The following is an 18,821-nucleotide window of genomic DNA, read 5'->3' as shown; positions in this document are numbered from 1 at the left end:
AAACAAGTGGTGAAAGGTCTTGGTAGTTATTAGAGGCACCTGCTGCTGTCGAGTTCACCTCTTCTTTCATGTACAACATCTTTGTGCTGCTGTATCATGAATGTTTCATGCCTAATTCATTTGTGCATAGAGCTGTTCCCAGAAATTGTCGTGCTGACAGCCCAAGAACCTGTTTCCCGTATCTTTATAGAATCTAGTGTTCTAGTCAATGACAAACAAAAAACATTTTGAAACATAATTTGGGATAAGATGTTGGGTTCTTCCCTGTCTTGAGTGAAAAGACGTATCTCAAGTGAAAAGATAGCTTTTATTTCCCAGTTATCACAGAGTCGAAGTGCGTCCTCCTTGTGTAGAGATTTTAAATACAGTCTGGAGGGTTGTGACTTTTGCAGTTGTGCAGAAATCACAACCCACAGAAACAAAACTGACCATGGAGAGCACCAGCACCAGCAATCACATGCATAGCTGCGTGCCTCCAAAGGAATTTTACGGCAGCAATTTCAGCTTGGAGCAGAGCACTGCAATGTCTGGGCAGCACAAGTGGAGCTGCAGCAGGAAGGAGCGCGAGCGCCGGCGCCTCCTGCATCTACTGGGCAGCAGCAGGGGTGCTCGCTCCAGCAGAACCGGGCACGGGCCCCTTCCAGGCTCTCAAAGACCTTTTGTCTCTTTGACAAAAGAGTTTTCATCTTCCTCTGCTCCAGGTGGGGAAAGCAGGGACAGAAATTCTTTCCTCAAACTAGTTTTTTTTTGTTAAATTTTAATGCCATCCTTTTTCGATGTACCTTTTGTATGGAGATTGTCTACCAAAATTTGACCTTTTTTGATCAACACTCCGAAGTGTTGGCAGTGTGGTAACATGGGGGCTACAAACATCAGACTTGTCCGTGTCACCCTGCATCAAGCCTTCCAGTTTGTAAAACCAATCTAGGAGAGAGATCAGATATTAATTGGTTGTAACATGCTCTGAATAGAAGAAATGTCATTGGCAATTCAGCGTCCCAGCATTTGGGTAGGTCTGAACCTTATACAAGTAAAAATCTCTGCTTACTAATACTGAACAAGCCAAAACTAAAATTGAGAGAAGGAGAACAGCAGGCAAAACATACCACAGATTTTACTGCTATGGTGTGAAACTTGGCAGCCTGCAGTGCTTAAATGCAATTCTGTTCCCTATATTTCAAATCAATAAAATGAAGATGCTGAAATTTTGAATATATTAAGTTTTTATTGCTATTATTTTACCTTAATTATTAAGAGAACCATATCATCTGATAAGGTAAGAAAAATGACTTTGATTTCAAATAAATCAGTAGTTCAAGTTCATCTAAATGTCCAGGGATCCAGCATTTCATTGGAGGGGAAGTTAAGTACTTACTCAAAAAAAATCATCAAGTTAAGGATTTTTTCAATAATTATTTTGCGCAGTATCTATTCTGCTACACTGCTGTTTTTTAATCCAGTTACTGTCCAACAGGTATTTCAGAGATCATAATTGCTCAAAAAATCCCAACTCTGAAATGTTCAACAAAAATCAAGTTCAGAAGAGTTGTCATTCCATACAGTGCCTTGGCACTGGTACCTTTTGCTAACTGCTAAACAGTGTTGTTTATACAGCCATCTGAAACAAAAACAAGAAAGAAAGAAAAAAAGAAGTTCCTCTTTTTAAAGAAAAAGAAAAACATGCAAGCATTTCTGTATTTTGAAGTTGGCGCATGGTTTACATCTCTTGGGAGAATATTTGTTCCATCTTATTAGTCACGCTTTCCCAACGGAGGTTAAAGTTCCTCCAATCCAAGCAGTGGGCAGGGTTACACTTTCAGTGCTGCCTGTTACCTTTTTCCCTTAGCACTGACCTGCTGCTGAACTCTGCGTCAGCAGAGGTGGAAAAATAAAAAAAAAGATGTTAGTTGGGAGAAAAGGAGCTGAACCGTGGAGGGCTCCGGTGGCAAAGGCGGCCGCAGGGAGATGCTGCGCGCAGCAGCTCGGGCTCACACACTCCCTCCACAAGTAAAATCCATCAGGGAGGCAGATTTGGTTTTGTGTGTATGTGTGCTGGGTTCAAAGCTTGTTTATTTGCAAAGTGCGTTACCTGTTAGGGTTGTGTAGACAACCTTCAAACGGTGGCGCACATGACTGTTGTTTTTGCTGGTGGCCATGTGGATGACAGTGGTTCCCTTTACTCGAGGTACTAGTAGTACCTTTACTATGTTACTTAGACTCTCTATGCTCTTCCTTAAGCGCTAGCCCTCTGCAACCTCTTTTATGAGGAAAGGTAGGTGGGATTTGCTCCTGCGTTTCTCTGCATTTGCTCAGTTTCAACCGCTTCTGCACTGCTTGCAGAAGACCATCGAAGTAGAAGAAAAATTCTAATGAAATTCTTTTGTCTTTTTACAGAACAAAATTATTATTGCAAAGACAATACCCCATCTTCCTCCTCTCTCTGATTGGGGACTATGTGAAATGGACTAAATCTAATCTCTTTTTTGCCTCTTTTGTCAAGCCTTATATTTTGTGACTGTGTGTTCAGCGATCAGCTCTTATTCTGCTGTTCTGAGACTATCCTCTATATTTGCATTAATTGAAATGGATAATTGAGGCAGTAATACCATCGGTCTCCAATTCAGCAGGGCAGTGTCTTCTGTGAAATAATGTGACAGTTGCGGGCTTTGCACTGGGATTGGCCACAAGCCTCCACTTGTAGTATAATCGTTGATAAAATATTTTAATATTGCCAGGAGCAGAGCTGCCATGGAGCTCAGCCTTAACCTCTGAGGAGTGTTTACCTATGGATGTGTTAAATACATCTCAGTGGGGTACCTGTGCATTGCGAGAAGATGGGCAGGAAGTCAGGCTCTGTATGGCAGAATAAAGTATCCTTTGCAAGGGAAATGTGCACATGCCTGAAATGAGGACTTGCTAATTCTGTCACTGCAATGCCCTGACTTTCCTGATCTTATTATTCCTTTGGAGAATCTAACTTGGAGATGAAATAAAAAGCTGCTTGGCTTAAGCACAGCCTTTCCTTGGCTGGACAATGATGTGCATAGCAGCACATTCAGAAGCAGCTTCAGTAAGTTCTTTCTGATTGTTTAAATTGCAGCTTTTGCTGCAGTTCTGATCAGTAGAGTCATCTCTGCCGTACATTTTTAGAGCCTTCAAATATTGCACTAATACTCTGCCCAATTCAGCTGCCTTCTGAGAACTAGCTTGTGCGTGCAACGCTCTTTGTTACGTTGCAGGCTGCCCTGGCTCGTAGTGGGAGCTGTATGTGCTGCTCCTCAGGCAAAAGCTGCTTCCCTGATAGGGCTCCCCAGCTCTATCAGTCCCGTCGCCAACAGCAGCGATGCTGGAGCTGCGGTCCCACACGTGCACGGAAGGGAAGAGCCCCAGCTTTGAAATGTCCCAAACTTCCTTAAACCTCCTCCCTTCGTAACGGCCACCACAGCTGTTTGCGTTTGGAACCTTATTCCTGGGATCAATTGTTTTCTTACCTGTGAGAATGGAGAAGTTGCCAAAGATCCTAAGCTAAGCTCCTAAGTGTCCCTGCGCCCTGATTTGTTATTGCAGGTATTCCAGCAAGAATTGCTTGCTAGAAAATGGAGTTACGCAAACGACCAATGCTGAAGTTGTGTAAGATGTGGGCAGAAGTGCCCAGGGAAAGGACTAATCGCTATATTTTAGTTGGTGCCTTGAAAGAAATGGGGAGATTTACTGAGCAAGAGGAAGAAATTCAGACTGTGGAGCTGCGAGTGAGGAGCGGGGGCCGGGTCTCCTTAGCCACTGCTCGAGGGCCTCCCGTAGCGCGTGGTGGTGCAGGGAGAGCAGCGGGGTCTGATCTCGCCTCTCTGCAGGCTGCCCTCGGCTTTGCAGTCCTGCTCCTCCACATCAGGAGGGTGGAAATCACAGACCAGCCAGAAAACTTCTCACAGCATGTATGCTGGCCAGTGATGCTCATTTATAAATCATAAACAGCACTGCAGAGCTTTGCCGTGAAAGTACCTGGGTGTCAGAAACGCTGGTGTGAAACTGCTTACTGTGGCTTTTGTTTTGCAGCTTTCTGTTGGAGTTTTGGCCTGGGATAATTTGTAAACTGTTGCATGGAAGCATCTTGGTGACAGTTTAATGATGGCTTGGTGCTGCTTATATATATAAGCCCTCCCCCACCTATGACAAACCTTTTCCCAGTTGGGGCTGGAGGAAATGAGTAATGCTTAACCCATTTGTGTGATCAATTCACTTAAGCAGCTACTGTGAAATGTTAATCACAACTTTAATTTGTACTGCATTAGCATTTTGATTAACTTGTAGGCTTGCTAGCACACTTGAAGCACTTTTACTCATAGTTACAGCTCGGAAATGACTTTTTGATTAATTAAGTTTGTTAGACAGCAGCTGAGCTTCCTGAATGCTAACCTTGTGAGGCTAAAAGTTCAGGAGAAAGTTGCTGAGAATAACTGTTGCTGTTGAAAAGGATTCTTGTGAATGCACTCAAAAAATTTAATTGTTGACAAAATACTATATTACTCCTTTGAAACTGACTTCAGCCTTTAAAAAAGGGCAGATTTAGCATGAGACAGATATCGTACATTTTTGCTTGGACTTGGCAGATCTGTATAAGATTTGAATCTGTAAGAACTGCCGTCTTTAAGATCTGATCAAGAAACTGATTTGTTGCTAGGAGAATCTTCTCAAAAAAATCTATTTATAGTACATTAGCAGGATAGAGAATAAATAGTTTATAAACTACCTCCAATTTGAAAATAAACTGGACATTGGGACACAAGTTCTGAATATACTGGGTTAGGTCCTGTCATGTTCAAACTGCTAATACCATGTTTCATGGCTGCTTTTCTCTCTGTAACGCTATTAAAAAGAGCCCACGGGTTGCCCTCCAGTAAATGCAGGCGGTGATTTGTCCCTTCCCTGGTTCTGCTCCCACTCATAGCGTTGCTGCGGTGGCAGGGGGATGAGTGCAGGGGTGGGAGCCGCCAGGAAGGTCGGCATCAGAATCCGCCCGGGAGACACCTGCACTTAGAGACACCCTCTCTAAGGCCCCTTCAAATAAATTCCAACCTGTAGGGTCTTCAGTTGTTGTTTCTGGGGTATATAATTGAAGCGTTGTAATCATGATTTATATAAAAACGCGAAACTTATAGTACATGGCATGCTTTAACATCTGGAAAAATATTTTCCTCCTATTATGATCTCAAGTCACATGTGGATCGTAATATAATATTACGTATTGGCATGTCTCTTGGGTTTGAAACATGTGCAAAAAAAGATTATTCTGTATTAGTAGTTTTCAAGAAAATTGGTAAAATTGAAACATTTTTCATATTATTATGTATAAATGCATGTCATGTAAACCCTGGTGTGGCCCTAAGCAGCTGTAACTAGGCACAGTTGAAAAATGTTAATAGATCTGTGGATCTAAACTCATACATGTGACTGAAGTCTAGTTCTAGACAACAGAACTTGCATTAGGATAGAGGTAAAAGTGAGGATGGGGATGTTTTCATTAGGTGACATTGAAATATTATACAATATTTTGAGTGGACAAATAGGTATAATAAACAGCCAGCCTTAACTTTGCAATATCCAAATGATTGAAGTATTTTCGTCTGATATTTTATTCCTTTTCAATATCCATTTCCTTCCTCAAAACATGACTGCAGAGCAAGAGTTATATTTGTCTGGCTCAGAATGTATTGGATTTATTCTACACCGAGCAAAAGCTGGTGCTACAGAGAGGGCTGTGCACATTGGTGCACAAACCCTCAGTGTCCTGTACAGAGGAGCTCAGCAAAGTGCCCTATTCTGTCAAGCTCTGATACTCAAATACTCCTTTAAAAAGCAAAGAAACATGAGCGCTGTAACCCACTCTGAGCCCTTCTGCACCTCCAGCCACCAAGTAATTACCACCAATGGCATCACTGTAGGCATCACTCTTGGCTCAGTAATGACAGAGCTGATTCACAGCCACAGTGGCACTCCTTATGTTACCGTAGTTTCCTTAGCCAGCCTCTGTATCCAGGGCAGATTTTAGTTTAGCTTCGTTGCCAATCTTTTTCCTTAAATATAGCTTAGACACAATATTGGCACTGACTCATACTAAGTAGTGTTCAGTGTGTTCAGAATTGCATTATAAGGTAACTTCAGATAGAATAAGAAATTCCTCCAAACAGGATGCAGTCTGTGTTCACAAAATGCAAGTTGTTTCATTTTAACATTTTGATACCCTATCTTGAAGGAATAAAACTATTTAAATCATTGGAGTGCATCAGAAATTCCACTAATTGCACAGTTTCCGTTCCTCTGCAGCCTACCCAGTTATACACGAATGATCCAGCATATCCATCTTTCAAGTGAAGAATGTCAAAGTAGTACCAAAAGCAGTGCTAAAATATCCCAAAATATTTTTAACTTGAAAGATTTTACAGTCATGATATTTTTGTTGCTGAATCAATCTCCTAATTGGGGTTTCACTGTATAACAATTCAGTATGTGTTAATTTGGAGACATATTCAGAGTGATTAGAAGCAGCAGAGAGAAGCAATATTTTGCTAGGACTTTTCTTCCATGTCCCACACTCATTTTTCCCATATCCTGCTTCCATCTTCACTTTCCCTCAGCACAGGGAAATATATAGCAGCATTCAAATTCCAAGGTATTTATTTTCTGTTAAAAAGAGACAGACTGGTGGAAAATTTCAGGTTGTGTTAGGCCAGAAAGGTATTTCCTGATAAGCTTAAAGAGTTTAATACTTATCCATAGGAACTTACTGCTCTTGACAATGCATTGATGAAGACTCAAAAATAGATACTGCGAGATTTGTAAAAATGAACACTCAGGTAACATAAGAAATAGCAAAAGTGAGATCTCAATCCAAACGTTTTGACATTTAATTTTGATCATTAACGTATGCCCATACCTGATACCGACCCCTCATTGTTGCACAGAGTCACTTGGTGAGTGTTGTCAGCGCTTTCCCCTTAGTTCTGCTATGGTTGATAGCTGCTTGTTCCAGTCGTATCAGCCACAGCCTATTTAGAGATTATTGGTTTGCCAAAAAAGAGTTAAAGTTACAAAACAATAATTATCTGTAAAACAGGTTTGTGATTAAAAATAACAAGTAGAAAAGGCAATCTTACTAAAAAAAAATTAATGAACCATAATGGAAAGTGTTATGAAACTGAAGAGAATAAATATTATTTATCAAATAACATAAAAATAGTTATCTTTTGTTGCTACATTTTGTGAAGCTAATTTGGAGAAACTGAAATGACCAAATTTGTTACTCCAAGTATTTAGAGAAATTTCAGGATCTGAATATCAAGCATCTGTGTGTTTTACCCTTAGTTCAAAATGAAAAGTGTGCAGGTTTCCAAGGGAGCCACTGAAACAAGTCAACGTTGCCATTGTTCTGACTTCTTCACAATGTCACTGTCTTGGATTTCACATCCAGATAGAGATGCTGTGAATAAATTCTATGGGTGAAGAAGCAGAAAACAAGAAGGAAAAGAGGATTTGCCATGTGGGTTCATTATAACAATGTGGAGCACAGAGTCTCACACACAGAAGCTTTCCGTGCTCCCTACGGGACGTCTGTCTGTACGCCTCTATCAATTTCTATGAGATTTTCTATGTGAAAGGATCCTCCAGTTAATTTGGGTGTATAGCTTATTTTAGACTTACCTTTCTCTTACATCTTCTCTCTTCCTTTTCTGCTTTTCCAACCTTCTGTTAAAATGGGGGAAATAAATAGATTTAAAAAATAGACACACACACATATCCTCAGAGGTAGGTTATGGACATACCACCAGTTATGCATACTAGCAACGTACAGCTTACTACGTTCTTGCTGTTTTTCAGAAGATACTGTTTTAGAACAGACAAGATAACTTTGCACACAATGTTATTAATGTATATTAGTTACAACAGTTTCTTGATTGAGGAAAATCGTGTTTCAGGCCAGGACAGAATAGCAGAAAGCAAAACGTAAGAATTAGATATCAGAGGAGAGAACAGCAGTACTTGTCAGAGCAGCATACTCAGAAAGATATTGATTGTATCATGGGTACAAGCTTCCATATGTATAAAAACTTGGGAAAGAATGACTCACACTGTAAGCATAAGGGACAGACTTCACTGTGGTAAATGCTGCAAACAATTCCTCCTTTATCTGATTAAAAATCATGTGAAACAACACATGAATCTACAGCTTGTGCTGTAGATTCAAATGTGATTTCTAACATCATTTTATTTTCTGTTGGGTAACTATAATTGTACCAGTAAGAAAGCTATTAATGTTGTCCTGTGATGTGCTCTTTCTAGGGTAACTAGAGATGTCCTTACTGTGTTCAAGAGTGTTAGGGTTTCCTCAAAAAAGAAAGCAGAGTTAAATGTTAAATTTAGAACATTATTAGCTGAAAGGCACTTTATTTACATTGCATTAAAAATGAGACAACATTTGTGTAATTCAAGATAACATTTTAAATATTTTTCTAGGTGTCACCATCTTATCACCCTCATCAGGAATAAAACCTGTTGAAATTGCATTGTAAACTCCTAAAATAAATTGTGTGACTGACCATGACTGAAACTAACTTGTGTCTTTAAACTCAGCATTTCTCCAGAATCAGTGTAATTTAATTGAAATAACTCAGCGTGTGTAAACAACTCCTTTGTTTAAAGAAGATTTCACTGTTTAGTTTGCCTTAAGTAAATGCTGCCTTTTGTTTGTCTGTAAAACATTTGATTAAACGTAAAGACTTATATAGACAGCTTCTCATCATTAGATTAGTGGCTCGAAAATAAATTAAAATTATTGCATGTGTATGCTATCTAAAGAAGTAGCAAAAAGTGTTATTTGTCTTGGGGCAGAAAAAAAAGAAAACAGAAAAATTTTAAGCCTAGCCCTAAAACTGAACTACAAGTCTCCCAGTATCAAGAAGAAAATACGGTATCTAAAGAAATACGGAAACTTCACAATATCAAGCTGTCTTCTTGCTTTCTTAAAAAAAAAAAAAAAAGAAAAAGAAAAAGAAAAAAAAAAAAAAGAAACCCCAAATTTCCTCCCTGTAAATCCATTTTAAATATGAACCTTTAGCTGAATTAGAACGCTAATGTGAAGACCCTCACTTCATTGTGATTGTGATAGTGTGAAACAAGAAAATTAGCAGGAGAATTAACATACTGTAGCATAATTTTCTTCGCCAGCTGAAATGCCCTAATAAATCATAATAATTGTTTTGATGTGCTGTAGACAGGGTGAAAAATATACTGCTTATTCAAATAACTGTATTTACTATATAAGTACATTAAAACCGAGATTCGTGTTTGATGCTTTCTCTTTTGGAAAAAATCTTAAAATTCTTTTTCAGATTAGCCACATAGAATTTAAGAAAAGTCTTTAGGAAGTCCGGACACGTTTTTTTTTCTATATCACCAGGACTCACAATGCACAAATTATAATTTTTGCAGATTCAATTCCTCTTTATGATATTAATACTTCTGTTGCACCTTTTATTATATTATTTTATAGAAAACCTACTAAGTAGAAGTAGAGATGGAACTCAAAGAATGGAAGTTGGAATGATCATTTGGTTTGGGGGAGTATTTTATCTTCTTTGGGAACCCTTTTCAGATCAGAATAGAGATGCCAAAAGAGAGACAGTCAAATTTACCTTGTTCTCAGATGCAACCGTTTCTGATGCAAAGAGTGAAATCCAGCTTATTTCTGACTGATCTGACTCACCCCGGCTGAATTTCCTGATCCCTGACTATTAGCTATTTTGTGGTCTCTCTAAGATTTTCAGTTAGGTGTCAGTGTTGAAGAAAACCTCATAAATGTTTATTATACTAAATTTTAGTTTTCTATCTAGTCTCATTCAAAATATTTTTGAGCTTGTAGAGCTTAGATTAAAGTAAGAGTGGTATTAGCTGCTATTGTTAAATGACATCAACATTTACTTTAGAACACCTGTAAACATATCATCATTCTTAATTTTTGGAAAAACACTGCAAGTAACTGGAACTTCTTCCTTTACAGTAAACTTTGTCATTTATTTCTTTCCTTCTTTGTTGCATTTCTGCAAAAGAGAGGTTATTTTTAAGGGCAAGATTTGACCATATGCTACCACCCCCCCCAAAAGACATGCAACAAGTTGCCCGTTCAAGGGTAAGAGTTGGTGATGGTCAAGGTTTTGATGTCCTTTCTCCAATATTAATTTAAAAGGTGCCTCCTGACATCAGTAGGAGGAAATTCTGATGCTATATGCCTAGAAATTTCAACACGTTAAACATGCAGTAAGTGTAATTACTTACATGAACCTGGTATACACTTATACTTGCTTTCTGTCTCTTTTTTTTTTTTTAATGTATATGTATATGTATATATGTCTTCTTTGATTAGGCAATGCTGGATGTTGCCGCGCACCATGGATGGCTGGTGACTGCTCTGAATATAACCAATCTGATACAGATGGTGGTTCAGGGCAGATGGATACATGATTCCTCCCTGCTTACTTTGCCCAATATAGAAGTGCAACACCTTTATCTTTTTAGGTATGTAACTCTTCCACGCATTTGCAGGTTTGCAGTTTCATTACACCTCTGATTGCTGATCCTGATTGAATGTCACTGTTGTGCCCAAGGATGTTCATTAATGTAACAGAAGCAAAACTCATTCTTTCACAGCGATCCTTTCCCAAATGGGGGTCTTGTTTCTGTTTTCAATTTTCATTGATTGCTTAGCCCCACAGAGTATTTTGAAAACTGTGATTCCAGACAACTGAACAAGAGATGACTGGAAAGGTTCCAAATTCTAACGAATGCAACTCTGTATTTTAATTAGAACTTTATTTGAATTCACATTAAAAATACGCCAGTACCCATGTTAATATCACAGATAATGTCAGGCTATGCGAGTGTCGAGATGATGCAATAATTAACACTACCCAGAAAGAAGTGACAGGCATTTAATAACAGAAGCCAGGATCAAGTTTTACCACCAAAACAACTGAAAACAAATGTTTGCTCTCGCTCAGCCTCCCTCTCTCTCACTGGGCCTGTGTCTTGCTGTGTGTATCAGGAAGTGGAGCCAAGGAAGGAGGAAGAGCACGCCGGGAGGCTACCAGGGCCCGATCGAGTGTCTGCCTGAGCTCATGGCAGCCTGTGAAGGAAAAGAGAACGTTTTTGCTTCCGTTGTGGACAGTGAATTGCAAGCAGCACACATTGCGCAGGTAGGATTTTCAATCAGCATTCATTACGAGTATGATCGGAAGGGAAGAGTGGCAGGGAAAAGAAACACTTCCCTTTGGCCAATATCACATGATATTCTGTATAAAAGGCAATACATTCATTGCTCTAATTTCAGGGTACAACTAGGCTTGCAGAGGTCCTTCCCTGCCTACTTTCTAAACATTATTTTCTCTTATTCTCTATTAACCAGTAACAGAGTAGAGTCCATAGCCAATATTACCAAATCTTTTTGCTTTCACATGCTCGTCTAGGTCATTCAATCCACTGATACTTATCCTCCGTTTCATGGTCAGCTCTGCAGTGGGAATACATGCATGGCAAGTGCCACTGTAGCTGGTCTCTGAGGTGGTCCTTCAAACACTGTAGTTTCTGGGAACACTCTTGGTAAAAGATCCAGCACTCATTTGGTGATTGAAGCAGAAAAAGCAGATTAAATTTTCACAGTTACGGAGGGAAGAAAAAAAATACTTTAAAATATTGAGGCTACTGGAGTCTTATTTTCAGCTTCCAGCAGTTCCCAGCAAAGGATAACTATATCCCATGGTATTCATTACACCCTAAGATTATTGATTTAAAAGAAATGTATGAACAAAGAAAACTTCACAGCTAATAGTTCAGATATTTTTATTCGACAATTTGACATGACAGCAATGTCTTGTATTTGACTGTTCAGCTGCAGTTAAACCTTTTACTGGTATGCATACAAAAGCAAAAATACTTAAACATCTATGGAAAACATCTGCGTTTGTAAGTAAATTACCATCAAAATTTTGAATTAAGAAAAAGTATTGACATCAAAACATGACTTGCGTTAAGACTATATTTCTAACATGATACACATTGATTTCAGTCCAACTTTTAGATATGATAAAAAATTAGAACATTGTTATAATTAGTTCAGGGAGAACTCAGAAGTAAACTTACTTAATTTATTTGCATAAATTGCCATTCTGTTATCTTTAAAAGCAAATGTAAATTGGCTCTGTCTGATATGATGATGGTTATTTGGCTCAAAAGTGCTTCAATTTGCGTAGCAATCTGGTGTCGTCTCTGCAGTGAGGCGATCCCAGGTAACATACAAATCCTGAATTATTCCAGAAATTAGTATGTTTAAAGCATCAATTTAAGTGCTAATTGCAGTAGTAATGAGAAAAAGCAGTACTACTGTGCGATTTGCATCTACTGCCCCATCAGTATGCCTGGAACGGCTGCTGACTGGCAGAGGATTTGGCTGCTAATTAAATAATTGTATGCATGGCAGTGTTCTCGTCTGATTCAATAGATGAAGATTAATCCTCAGATAAATATGTTTGGCTGGTATTGAAATGTCTTAGCAGTTTCTTCAAAAATAGCTGGTGTGTATGTAGTGTGTATGTACACTCTGCGAGAGGCTGTGTATCTCTATATATCCGTGTTTGTAAATACAGATGCATATAGGAGGTAAAAGCATAATTCTGTGGCATCATATAAGGAGCAAGTTTCATTTCCATGAATTCAGAATGGCCTTTTTACTTATGTAGAGCAAAGCCATGACTGTATTGTGCACTGCTATGTGAAGCCTTTGTTACTAACATTAAATTCTTTACAGCACTTTTTTTGCTAAAACAAAATTTGTAATACCTTGCACAGGATTAAAAATTATATTGAGGCTGCTTAGTGAATGCTTTGACATGCAAAGCTTTAAATGTACAGCTGCATGGAGGTGGGGGGCAACCAAGAGAAAAAAAAGATCAATAAAATATATATATTTATGATATATTGTTTATAAGAACAGCTTATACTAAGATTGCAGTCTTTAAGCATGCTATCCTGGAACCGGACCAGGGCAGAATCAGAATGAAGTGATAAGTGTGTCAGCAAAATGCCTAAAATATTCTTTTTATAACAGTATGAAACTTTCACTTCTAACTCACAGTATATTTTCCCTATATTTCAAATCTGTTCCTAACATGAATTTGCTAAAGTTTGAGCTTTATATATGTTTGGAGAGTACAGGAAAAGGGAAGAAATTTCACATTTAGAAAGAAGAAGATATCTTTTAAGCAGATTGGTAATTAATTTTTAAATAGCAACTCTTGAAGCTGCTCATGGATTTGGAATATTAGGCTAAGTCCTGGGGAGAGAGATTATTGGCAAAAATGCTAATGATGTTTTCAAAGGTTCATGAAGAATTTCTCATGTGATTGATTTGAATCTTTGGGTTTTGTGGGTAAATATCTGCATTGTGTATATGTGCATGCACATGTGGGTGTGTTTATGCATTCAGAAAGAGGAAATATATGCATATGTAATCCTATACAGCAAAAAAAAAAAAACAGTAAAATTGATTAAAAAAACCTTAAGTGACGTGGGAGCCTGGCTTTAATTTTCCAAATGTTAGTTACAGTCCTGAGCCTTATTAAAAGTCAGTGGGCTTGAATACTGAAACTACTTAGATTCGATCTCAGGTTTTTGGCTGCAGCTTCATTTCTATATCAGTGATTAATTCTGAGTTGGTATTTTTTTTCAGTGTCTAAGTTACTTAGGTATCTTTTAAAGTACTAAGCTGATATTTATAATATTGAGACAGCCTAATGGCAATGTTTTATCAATAGTCAAGCACTTTTAACTTATTTAATCTGTACTTGTCAAAAACAAGTACAAGGCCTGGAGAATTAACAGCAATTCCAACTACCTTCTTACCCGATCAGAAAGTTATCCAGAGCCGCTTTGTTTTGTTAGCACTGTAGAAACTGTATTACATCCTGAGAGTTTCTGACAGATAAAATATGTTGAGGTTGTATGGTGTAATCAGGACCAAACAGCGGGTGATGTCCAGGTTTGTATGGGTCGGTCAGGATGATTCTGAGGACTGTGGAGTTGTCCTGCCCTAATGCAGCGGGAACCTCACTCTCTGTAAAGGTCCTATGGTAGGTTTTATCGTAGAAGTTGTTAGTCAAAAAATGGTTTGTCAGTTAAGGTGCAGGTACTCAAGTTGTCTCAGCCAGTATGATCTGCTGGAGGTAACTTTAGTATTGTTTGTGCATTAAATGTTGTGAAATCCTGGCAGCCATGAGTTAAGGATGTGTAGTGCTTTTTCTCCTTCTTCATGGCGCTGCTTTGTTTTTCCTTTTTCTCTTTGAGCTGAGTTGGAAAGGGGGATAATTTTTCCCCCGGTGTTCTACCTTTTTTGTCGCTATTTATCTTTTCCTTGTCCTTCCTTAGCTAGAGCACTATTAAGTGCATTAGTGCAATTCACCAGTGGCTCCTGTTTTCCACGCCATTCCATGTGCACCCACAGCTGGCCCTGACACCTTCTCCACTGAACAGGCACCGCTGCTCATGCACCAAACTGAGATGGGGAAAGAGAGATTAGTTTTCACCTAACTCATTTTTTCTCATCTAGGCTACAGCAATCCCGGTATTTTAATCCAGCATAAGTCTGCCCAAAATGAGCAATTCTACTCTCCTTCTGCATGCTGTTATTTGCCCGGCGGCACAAATGCCATGGATGGGGCAAGCAGGAAGCCAGGACGAGGGGAGAGGGATCGTTTTGACTTTGTCACTGGCAGACAAAGTGAAGTGGCTGGTGGCCAAATGGCTACAGGAATCCTGGTGCCACAGGGGAGGAGGAAGCAGGACCCCTGCGTTGGGTGGCACTGAAGGCTCACACTTAGTCGGAGGGCTCACAAGATTAGCCAATATTTTCACTGTTAGCTTTCAGTGATCCGAGTTGCTGCTGTCACCAAAATGCCTAGGAAGCTGATCCATCCAGCCGCGCAGCGCCATACGGCAGAGCCAGGGCACAAGGGATGGCGAGGGAAGGAGGGTCCCGGAGCGCGGGGCGGCCTGGGCGCGGCCTGCGCAGTGAGGGACACGGAGGCCGCGCGCCGCCCTCGCCGGGGTGAATCATGGCAGTGGTGTCACCAGGACTGTAGCACCGAGCACAGTCTACATGAAAATGTGTTTATTTAAAAGCACAAGGTGGCCAAACTGATGCATGAAAAATAAACAGATATACCCCATTTTTCCAGGTAAAACATTTCCATTCTCTGCCAGTATTGCCCATGTGACTGTGTGTACCTTCTCCAGTCCCAGAAGGGCTCATTTTGACATCGGTTGGCTTTTTACCAACAGCAATATTCTTCTTTCGTTAGGCTCCTTCCCGCCCTCTGTCTTTTTGTAAGTGTTGTTTGAAAATGTAGGCGATGGTTGTTTTGAGGAGGAAGGGAAGGGCAGAGGGTTGTTGTCTTTTCATTTGCTTTTCTCCCGGTGCCTGTTTCATCTTTCTTTTTCACTCAAAATGAGGCCCCAAATCACTCACTCCATTCCCAGCAAAGCCTCTCTTTCCTCTTCCTAACAAATTGCACCGAGGGCATAAGCCCATTTTCTTTGCACTAAATGACAGCCTACATGACTCCCCCCAGCTTTGTCACAGCACCTCAGAACTGCTTCTCCTTGTCTGATGGAGACCAAAATGAAGGACAGAGCAGTATTTTTAGGATGCCTTATCAATTGCTACGCATGAGATTGAAGAGAGTGTCATGTACACAAACTGTACAACTCTAGCAACAGTTCACTGTGGAAAAATGAGAGATAAAGTTGAGGGACTGATGCAGTCATGACAAAACTTAAGAGACTTGGGAAGCCTCATAAGGGCTGCAGCAAGGAGGTTCATGAAGATGAATGCAGGAAAACCTTAAAAAAGTACAGATAACTTTGGATAAGCTTCTGAACTTTTGCTTAATTATCTGAACTGATCCTCTGAACTCTCCGAGGTTTGCCCATTGCTAATTAGCACTGCAGTGACTTGTTCTTCATGGATTATGCTAAGGAAGTTTAATTTAAAACTTAATTATACTAGTTTTTAAGTGGCTTACAGGAAAAAAATACTTTAATCGGGAGCAGTAGGAAATTTTTCATGTGTTCAGACAGCGGTAATCTGAGTGGGTCATGTATAATGTACTTCAGGGGTTTCATACTTGTTTTCTTACTTAGAAAAAAAGGAGTGCAAGAGGTTAAAACATTTTATGCTTATGATTCTAAGCACTGAACTATTAAATATTAGATTTTAATAAGTAATATTCTTAGTATACTAACTATATATAACTAGTCTTAGTATATAACAAATATGTAGACTGCACACACTGAGTTATTTTGATTATAATGACAATGGTCTGAACTGTATGGACTGTCTTGTAATTCACAGTGGTCTATTTTTTCTGCAGGCTTGGAATTTCTTGTCCCGTTTGCCAATTCTGAACATTAGCTTGAGCATCAAAGGCTGTTGGGATGACCCAGTTGAGGCGCAGAATGAAGTGCCTGTTCCTTCTTTACCAACAGACATGCGAGATGACAAAAAGTGGATCAAGTTACATGCTGATCAAGAGTATGTGCTCCAGATAAACCTGCAGAGAAGCCAGATGGGGTATCAGGTAGATATATTTATCATTTCCTTCCTGTGTGCACAAAATTTCAGAAATCCATTTACATTATCAATAAGGTTTTATACAGTGTAGCACTTCTTATGGCGCTGCTAAGAACTGTGCAAATTACAAACACTTTCAAAGCCTTTTCTGTATCCATAATGAACAGATTTTTTTTTTAAGTTACAACAGTGCAGTACAGCAAATAGATTCTGAAGGTAAAATCCTAGACCAGTTCAAGCAAATGGAAGAAATCTTTCTCTGTTTTTATGAAGACTCTTGCTTGAGTAGTAAAACCAGAGACAGTAGAGGTGAGAAATTCAGAGTCGTGTTAGACGTGTTTGAACATCTCCTAACCCCACACTAACCACTAGCAGTCCTACATATCCTGCTTCCCCAATCAAGTTTATGATTGCCTGCTATATTCCCATTTTTTCCTATTATATTCCCACTGTACCTCCAAGATGCATACCAGTCCTGTGCCTAAAAAAATGTTTCCATTCATAACAGATCCTCAGTCCTTCACTGCACATGCACTTCTCCTATTTTACATATCAGACTTCTCCAAAGAGCTCTTCCACCCTGGAATGTCTGCCCCTCCTTGGGCTGGTTTCTTAATTGCGCCTGCAAGCATTTTTGTGTTCCAAGGCAGAAATGCCACTACCTGCACAGGTTTCAAAGGGCTGTGACTTGTTGTCTTTATGATAATCTCAAACAATGTTGTTTCAGTATCGTTTAAAGAGATACACAAGAGACGATTAACCCTTCTAGCATTTGGAATATAGCAGATGAAATAAAAAAAAAAATCCATTCAATTTTTATTAGCTTAGAAAGTAAGTGGAATCTTATATTGTCTTATTTTCTGTGGACTCCATTTTTTTAAATTCTTTGTTTGGAAAGAAATGACAGATATTTTAGGTTGGATTTGATTAAATTCTAGTGTTATGCAAATATTTGTGATAATGTTTTTTTTTCTAGCTTTCTTCAGTCAAGGAAAAATGGTACCGTGAAAATGTGATTCCACGTTAAAGTGAATTGCTTCTTTTTCCTAACAGGGAAAGCAAGACAGTAAAGCAGCAGCTCCTCGATTCCCCAAAGTTAAAGACGAAGGCTGGTTCCTCATATTGGGAGAAATCGACAAAAAAGAACTCATTGCCCTGAAAAGAATTGGATATGTCAGAAATCGCAATACTGTTTCAGTTGCTTTTTACACTCCAGAAACTTCTGGAAAGTAAGTTAAATTTTTAAATTAAGTTTTCTTTATGATTTTTCTTTTCAATAGCTAAGACTTAATTTCCAAACTAATACTTTTTTTTAATTTATTTCTTAATGTTTCAGGTGCATCTACACATTGTATATCATGAGTGACAGTTACCTTGGCATGGACCAACAATATGACATTTATTTGAATATTATCCCAGCCAGTACTTCAGCACAAGTCACAACAGATGTGTCAGATGCAATGAGTCACCTGTCTGTGAAGTAAGGTGATCTGAACAGTCCCTTTAAAAGAACTGGTCCTGCAACTGATATTTAGTCTTTCTGGAAATCTGGAAGAAAAATGTGCTTGCCTTAGTGGAACCAACTTCTAACCTCAAGACACCTAAGGAAATTAAAAGCGACTACTGTATCAACTCTGGTAGCACAGAGTTAGCCACAGTGGCCTTATTCCTTTATAAAGTTTTGTCTTTTATTGTTTCATCTTTGTAAAATCTCCAGAATTCATATTGATCTGTTTTACTCCAAATAGAGTTGTCATAATTGAATTTTGACAAAACAAAATAATAAACTAAAGAATACTTTACCTTGTGCAAATATAGGGCTATATAAATCTTCATTCTGAAAATTTTTCTGTAGTCTATGTATCAATGTAGTTTAAATAGTCAACCTAATTTATAGGGAAAATGGAAATTTCAGTGTAAGAACTGAATAAAATATTGATGAAAGTGTTTTATTTCGTGTTTAATAAAAGTACGTCCATTCAAATGTTTGCATTAGATTTTTCAATGTAAAATATATCATATGAATAGTAATAAATTTTTTTCTTAAGCATACCGCATTTTGAAGGTATTTTTTTTTAAATGACCATTTGTAGTAATTATATGTGTGTATATATTATTATATATGTATATATTAATTGTAGATGTGAGTTAG

General features: G+C 38.7%; 1 protein-coding gene across 1 annotated transcript in view; it reads left to right on the top strand.

Annotated features, from left to right (window-relative positions):
• ASCC3 (activating signal cointegrator 1 complex subunit 3) overlaps window positions 1-18,541 on the top strand; it is a 241,478-nt gene extending 222,937 nt beyond the window's left edge. Inside the window, exons 38-42 of the mRNA XM_026038316.1 lie at window positions 10,415-10,566; window positions 11,093-11,243; window positions 16,470-16,676; window positions 17,723-17,898; window positions 18,006-18,541. Coding sequence (XP_025894101.1) covers window positions 10,415-10,566; window positions 11,093-11,243; window positions 16,470-16,676; window positions 17,723-17,898; window positions 18,006-18,153 — 834 coding nt within the window. The 3' untranslated portion in view covers window positions 18,154-18,541. The remainder of the gene's footprint in view (window positions 1-10,414; window positions 10,567-11,092; window positions 11,244-16,469; window positions 16,677-17,722; window positions 17,899-18,005) is intronic.
• Window positions 18,542-18,821: the final 280 nt, after the last annotated feature.

The sequence above is a fragment of the Nothoprocta perdicaria genome, unplaced genomic scaffold, assembly GCF_003342845.1.
Source record: "Nothoprocta perdicaria isolate Ctin4 unplaced genomic scaffold, notPer1 scaffold_207, whole genome shotgun sequence".
NCBI classification, from domain to species: domain Eukaryota; kingdom Metazoa; phylum Chordata; class Aves; order Tinamiformes; family Tinamidae; genus Nothoprocta; species Nothoprocta perdicaria.
The sequence above is the reverse complement of the archived record's forward strand: the minus strand, read 5'-3'. Positions and strand labels throughout refer to the sequence as shown.